Here is a 7,669-nt window from a genome sequence, read left to right on the forward strand (position 1 = left end):
TCATGAGGTTAGTTCAACTGTCATAACTCATCAGAACCTAAAAATATATGCTTGTTTAACTCCAATGTTTGTAAACAAAGTAAATGTAAACAAACACTATATATTATGGTTAAAACTATAATGTTGATATCATGAATGCTCAATCCTTGTATCCATAGCTCTATCTACGAATTTGAAAGTGGTTACATTTCTCCAGCTCCATTCCTCAGCTTTTTACAGAAACAGGGGCAGGGAAAATGCATGTTATTGTTTAAACTGCTGATTGCTGCTTTCAATGAGAAATAGAAGGTGTTAATGTTCTCCACGGCAGTTGGCATTCTAAAGTGTTGTTGTGAATGTTACCATGGTCATGTGTGATACAATACAGTGTCCTGTTGAATTATTCATTTAGCTCACAGGCTTTTCAAGACTTGGCTGTGTTACAGCAATTACTTTTGCACAGCTCACGTGAAAAATAGCAATCTTTATTAGGCTGATTAGTTGCTCTCAAAAGGTGCTTTAAATGATTTATGTGGTCCAATTTATACACTACTGTCAGTATTATTACACTACAGTAATGTATCAGTTTGTGATTAAAATATGATGACAAATAGATGACAACGATGGCTTATTTATTCCCTATGATTCTTGACTCTGACTACATAAAAAAGTAATAACAAATTAGGACTCTATGCCCCAATGCATCATAGGCCTACTCTGTCTGTCACTTCATCGGAAACTGCCAAATTGCGGGATGTGTGCCCATTTCTTGAAAGATCAACAACAGCATTACATCGGGTATGTGATGCTGAAGCTGACCTCAGTAATGGGTTGGCCCAGATTCTGTTTTAGGCTAGTAGGCAGGTCATGGACATGGGTTAGCATATGGCATGCGGAAGAGATTTGTGGCTTTGGAGTTTTTTTTAAAACTTCCTTTCCAGTGGAAACTAATGGGGCATCCGAGTCCAAGGCAGAGTTTGTGCATTACATTTGAGAGGGACTTGTTATTCTTCAGAAGGACGACTAAATGCTTCTTTAATTCCCATTCTAATTCTAATTTAATGACAGCCCTGTGGGTTTTGTTAAATTTCAGTCTTCTGTGATGTATATAAAGTGTAATATTGGGATGCAAACTCAAAATTGAATAAATTTCAAGTCTATATCTGGCATGGTACAAGTGCCTCCTTTTTTAAAGCCCATAACCATGTGTGTGAGGTGTATACTTTCAAAGTACAGTTGTTTAAGAGTACCAAGCAACACTCTGTGTGACCCTGATTTAGCCCACTGCAGTAAAAGGTTATTAATGACAGCCTTGCAGCATTGTTGCTCGAATCAGAGATGGCAAGACTCCAAAAGGAAAACAATATTATTTAGTGTGTGACAATCTCAAAGCCACTGACTGATTCTATGTAATACAACGTGATGGGAGTGTTTGTGATGTGTTCATTCCCAAGGGAGGTAGAGTATAGTAAAGCAACAGATGTTCAAATGGCATTATATCATAACTCTCAATGAGAGAAAATGGGTCTCTATTCCCTGCCTAAAGAATGATTAATACACACCACACACAACTACACACAGAGTAAAGGAGTGTAATGTTCAATGAGTCTGAGTGATATCTTTATTGAGCCAATATGCAATTATTCATTCTCAAGAAACATGAAAAGCATTTTGAGGAAGTGGTTGCTGGTTGTTGTCTACATAGTAAAGATTAATATTCATTTGAATTGAGTCAAGGCTTATTGATTAAGGATCGGACCCTTTTTAAAAATGTTCGCCTAAAATGACATACCCAAATCTAACTGCCTGTAGCTCAGGACCTGAAGCAAGGATATGCATATTCTTGATACCATTTGAAAGGAAACGCCTTGAAGTTTGTGGAAATGTTAAATTAATGTAGAAGAATATAACACATTAGATCTGGTAAAAGATAATACAAAGAAAAAAACATGTGTCTTTGAAATACAAGAGAAAGGCCATAATGTACTATTCCAGGTTAGGCGCAATTTAGATTTTGGCCACTAGATGGCATCAGTGTATGTGCAAAGTTTTATACTGATTCAATGAACTATTGCATTTCTGTTCAAAATGTTGTATCAAGACTGCCCAAATGTGCCTAATTGGTTTATTAATAAATTTTCAAGTTCATAACTGTGCACTCTCCTCAAATAATGGCATGGTAATATTTCACTTTAATAGCTACTGTAAATTGGTCAGTGCAGTTAGATTAACAATAATTTAAGCTTTCTGCCCATATCAGAAATGTCTATATCCTGGGAAATGTTCATGTTACTTACAACCTCATGCTTTAACACATTAGCCTGCGTTAGCTTAACTGTCCCATGGGGGACGGGGGACGGGGGATGGGGGGGGGGACTGATCCCATAGAGGTTATTAAGTAACAAGCAGTAGCACTGAACCAAGTTCTATCTAAAATACTTTAATGAAATATCAGCAACAAAGGAATGTCATCAGAGCCATGGATAAAATCAAAATGTGCTAGCTCTTGGCTCTCCTCTACCATAAATGATGTGACAGTGGTGTGCTGACCCTATTCCTCAGTGAAAATTGCCTTTCAGATGCCAGACTGAGTGGTTACATGAAGGGAGCTCTCGTCGGCTCTGAGGGGTAGGCACTAGGATGCATTGTACACACAGCTCTGTATTCTCTCAGAGAGTGCTGGAGAGGTGAAGCCAGTGATGAGGGGAAAGCGTCTTTGAAAGGCATAGTCCCAGTCGGTATTAGATAGAAAGTCCCGGCCCCGCCCGCCTTTGGGGAAAACAACATGTGGTTACCTAGGTTACCCCATTGGCTCACAGCAAAAACCTGACCTTTTTCAAACCTACATTTTCTTGTTGTCCATTTGTTTATTTGGATCCCCATTAGCTTTTGCAGAGGCAGTAGCTACTCTTTTTGGGGTCCACAAAAAACACAAAGCATGACAAGTAACACAACACTGGTACACTGATAGACAAGCACAGTCACAACATTTTTTAATACAACGATATACAAACAATACAACTAAAACAAATGATGTGTGTGTGTGTGTGTGTGTGTGTGTGTGTGTGTGTGTGTGTGTGTGTGTGTGTGTGTGTGTGTGTGTGTGTGTGTGTGTGTGTGTGTCCTCATAGTCATGTTCAATGAGATGTTGTTTAATATTTTTTGAAGGTAATTTTGCTGTTTGCTTGAGTAATTGGAGATGGAAGGGAGTTCCGTGTGATCATGGCTCTATATAATACTGTGCGTTGCCGTAAACTGTGAAGAAACCTCTGGTGACATGTCTCGTGGGGTATGTATGGGTGTCTTAGCTGAATGTTATTTTATTATGCAGACAATCTGTACATTTCATTACAGTAATACTTATCGTAAAAACTAGAAGAGAAGCAGTTAATCTCTTGTCAACCCTCAACCAAGAAAGACTGGCATTCATGTTGTTGATGTTAGTTCTGTATGTGCAGTTAAGGACAAGGCGTGCTGCTCTGTTTTGAGCTAGCTGCAGTTTTGATAGGTATTCCTTTGCTGCACATGGCCATACTACCGGACAGTAATCAAAATGGGACAAGACCAGAGCCTGAACAACATTTATAGTTGATTTGTGTGTCAATTTTTTTGTCTGCTTGTTTTATTCAAATACAAAACAACATTCAGGAAAAGTAAAACATGTCTAAAGATTACTTTTCAACATTGCCTGCAACTGAGAGTTCTCATTACTTAGAAAGAAGTAATATTGTACGGCTTCCCTCGTGCCCCTTTTGATGACGGTGCTAGCAGCCACGTGAGTGCTAGCTAGCTAGCTAGCGACCAGCTAGCCAAGACCAACAACACAAACAAACAATACAGCTACAAGTAGTCAGTGGAGTTACAAACAGACTACAGTATACTAAACAAGTTAAATATATTACCTGTGATTAAATGTTTTCCCACACACATAGCTACGTGTAGCCTACTTGGACACCAGGGTCCCCACATTTACCACGCCGAGTAACCTGGAGCCATAGGGCTCTTCTCGTAGGCTCTATTTCCCTACGTGGGAGCATTGCAAACTGTAGGTTGGGATTTCTGACCTGGTTACATGTAAATTGAACAACACAGCAGCTGTTCGGCATGTTTTGTTTATTTCTGTATAACTAAATATTGACAACAAAGTTGTCTCTTTTACAATGGGGGTCAATGGAAAAAAAGTTTGTTTTCCCCAATTTGTGGGCGTGGTCGAGGGGAGAATTATTTGAAAAGAAACTGGTTTCAAGCCTCTGGACACCTCCAGTGTTGACTAAATTGTCTGAAACCATTGCTTCAGGCTGAGTAATACAGAGGTAGACATATCTTACTGGTAATTTAGATTCCATTTTTGAAATAGGTGTAGTCCATTAATTCTTAACAGCTTCTACCCCCAAGCCACAAGACTCCTGAACAGCTAATCAAATGGCTACCCTGGCTACCCCCCCCCCTCCCCCCCTTACGCTGCTGCCAGTCTCTGTTTATTATCTATGCATAGTCACTTTAACTCTACCTACATGTACATATTACCTCAATTACCCGACTAACCTGTGCCCCCGCTGTTATTTTACTGCTGCTCTTTAGTTACTTGTTATTTTAATTTTGTACTTATTTTTATTAAAACTGCATTGTTGGTTAAGGGTTTGTAAGTAAGGCTACACCTGTTGTATTCGGCACATGTGACAAATAAAATAACATGTTTAGCTCTTTATCATTATATTTTGGTAGCTTTAAAAAACTCCACTTAAATACAACTATGGAGAAAAATGAATATTTCTCATTTACCAGGAATGTTTTTGTGTGACATTTAGATTGACCTCTAAAGTCATTTTAGACTTCTAAAATTAGATCATCTTGAATGAGTTGTATTATAAATTCCAACACTTTTTTTCTCAGCTATTCTTGCGTGTTTCCCTGTACTCTCACCAAGTAGATGGTCTTAGTAATTTCATTCTGCTTTATTGACTAATGCAAATCATTACCAGCCTGGGCACCCTGGCATGGACCATCTGTCAGTAATTATATTGACTCAGGCGAGGTCTGTGCTAAGAGGTGCACTAGGGACAGTAGTGAACCATCTCAATGCTGACAGCTGACATTGAAATGTTCTATCTACCGAGTCTAGCTAAATTAATTTGCCTCCTCAAGCAGTGTCCTTCAGCAGTCTCTCAAGCCTGCCTGCAGATATAAAGGCTTATATTTCTGCCTCTCGGAGTGGACGAGAGACATTGAATGAGATAGATAAACCTTTTTACATCATTAGGCCTCATTTACACTTGCCACATGCTACGTTCACTCACCCTGATGAAGGTTGATTTAGACTGAAACCTTGGTCAAAATGATCTATTAAATTGTTGGGAGCATCAAGATCACCAGAATGCTGGAGTTGTTATTTATATTATATTCACTCACTGTTCTGTATATTGTCCTCTTTATTCTCTTCCAGAGTCTTTTAACAGTTTCCCCCTTATTGGTACAGTAATATATCTTTATATGTGTTTAATTGTAGACAAAACAAAAAAATATATCAGTGACAATTATCAGTGTGTCCTCCACTTTAGGACTTTAAGACCCCTCAGTTTTATAAGTACTTGCTGTGTTAAGTGGCTTTCATCTCCCAAATAACATTGGATTATAAAGTCTCCACTATAAATCCAAATCCCTCACCTTTCAGAAGCTCAACTACTGCCATGGGCTGCACTATATTACCTTTATTGTCTATCTTTCTTCTATTGTATAACAACCTCCAATTGCCAAGGGCAGCTCTGTTGATTAAAAGGCAGGTGAAAAATACAAAGACTAATTTAAAGTTTGCTAGAGCAAAGAAACAATGTGCCCTCCAGTGTTAAGTGCCTCTTATACAAAATATATGACATAACATTACGTCTAGTGTACTTGTTTGAGTTCTAATGAAAGTATCCTACTGAAAACAAGTTTTCACCAAGGTCACTGTGACAGTCTGTGTAAATGTTCTATTATGAAATATTAATCTTTATGCACTTTCTAATGTACCATATATGTCTGTTTTGTGTGTTACAGTGTGACCACTGACCTATAGTGTGGATCCTATTCCTGGGACAGAGTGTGCCCATCAGTGGGGGAGAGCTGGCCCTGTCTGGGGAAGATGGAGATGGAGAGGGACCTTGGGGACAGCTCCACAGGGCCCAATATCACCAACAGCACAGAAGCTCCAGACAGCACTCTCCCTGTGGTGGTGTTCACAGACAGGATGGTGGTGCTGGTGGTTATCCTGGCGCTACTAACCCTCCTCACTGTGCTCGCCAACAGTGCTGTCATCACAGCCATCTGCACCACCAAGAAGCTCCACCTTCCCGCCAACTACCTCATCTGCTCCCTGGCGTTCACCGACTTCCTGGTAGCTATCCTGGTCATGCCAATCAGCATCCTATACATTGCCACAGAGTACTGGTCGTTGGGCCAGGTGGTATGTGAGGCCTGGCTGAGTGTGGACATGACCTGCTGCACCTGCTCTATCCTGCACCTGTGTGTCATAGCGCTGGACCGCTACTGGGCTATCACCAAGGCCATCGAGTATGCCCGTAAGAGGTCGGCCCGCCGGGCAGCTGTCATGGTGGGCATCATCTGGGTCATCTCAGTCTTCATATCCATTCCACCCCTCTTCTGGAGACACAGGCCCGGTAGCCACGGCCCAAAACAGTGCATCATAGAGCATGACCACGTGGGCTACACTATTTACTCCACCTTCGGGGCCTTTTACATCCCCATGACCCTTATTCTCATCTTGTACTATAGGATTTATAATGCTGCTAAGACGCTCTATCAGAAACGGGGCTCATCGCGGCACTTCAGCAGCCGAAGCCAGACGAAGACTGATAGTCAGAACTCTCTGAACCACTGCCGTATGGCACACACCTTCTGCGTATCGGACCTATCCACTTCAGACCCCACTCTGGAGTTTGACAGGCTCAATGCCACCATCCGTATCCCCTCATTTGAGACAGATATGGACGGGGCAGATGAGAGGAGCCAGATCTGTACCTCTAGGGAGAGGAAGGCAGCACGTATCCTGGGCCTCATCCTCGGGGCTTTTATCCTCTGCTGGCTGCCTTTCTTTCTGAAGGAGCTCCTTGTGGGCCTACAGGTCATAACTGCCTCACCCCAGGTGTCAGAATTCCTAACCTGGCTGGGCTACATCAACTCACTTATTAATCCTCTACTTTACACCAGCTTCAATGAGGATTTTAAGTTGGCCTTTAAGAAACTGCTCAGACGAAAGGAGCATGCATAGATTTGCAGGCCCAGGTTGAACGTACAGAATAGTCCCATCGGGGAAAGTATGAAGGAAATTTACATGCAGTGTGTCCATTGGCTATGTGATGTTGTGCTTTTCAAAATAAAATGTATTTTTTATTTTTTTAAAGTAATGTTTCTTGCTCTTTGTGTAAACACAAACTTTGACCATGAACAATCATGGCTTATAAATGCACATACATACATTTTTTATGGCTTTGTGAATGAATTACATTTTTACCAATGTGGGGTTTAAGTAAATATTCAATGTTTTTGTCTCAATTGGTTTTACTACACCAGGCACTCCTGCAAAATATCATTCTAAATCACATTCCATTTGCTCCATTACAGACTTTATTATGAGGCGTCCTCCCCCTCACTGATTTCACTGTAGGTATCTATCCCTCCATACTAGGCTGAA

The 7,669-nt window shown here is 40.7% G+C and overlaps 1 protein-coding gene across 1 annotated transcript; it reads left to right on the forward strand.

Annotated features, from left to right (window-relative positions):
- Positions 1 to 6,018: 6,018 nt before the first annotated feature.
- LOC110529488 (5-hydroxytryptamine receptor 1E-like) lies at positions 6,019 to 7,378 on the forward strand. The gene has a single exon (XM_021611723.3). The coding sequence runs from the start codon at positions 6,101 to 6,103 to the stop codon at positions 7,244 to 7,246; it is 1,146 nt and encodes a 381-aa protein (XP_021467398.1). The 5' UTR covers positions 6,019 to 6,100; the 3' UTR covers positions 7,247 to 7,378.
- The last annotated feature ends 291 nt before the right edge of the window (positions 7,379 to 7,669 follow it).

The sequence above is a fragment of the Oncorhynchus mykiss genome, chromosome 8 (genome assembly GCF_057628025.1).
Source record: "Oncorhynchus mykiss isolate SJ-2025 chromosome 8, ASM5762802v1, whole genome shotgun sequence".
Classification (NCBI taxonomy): Eukaryota; Metazoa; Chordata; class Actinopteri; order Salmoniformes; family Salmonidae; genus Oncorhynchus; species Oncorhynchus mykiss.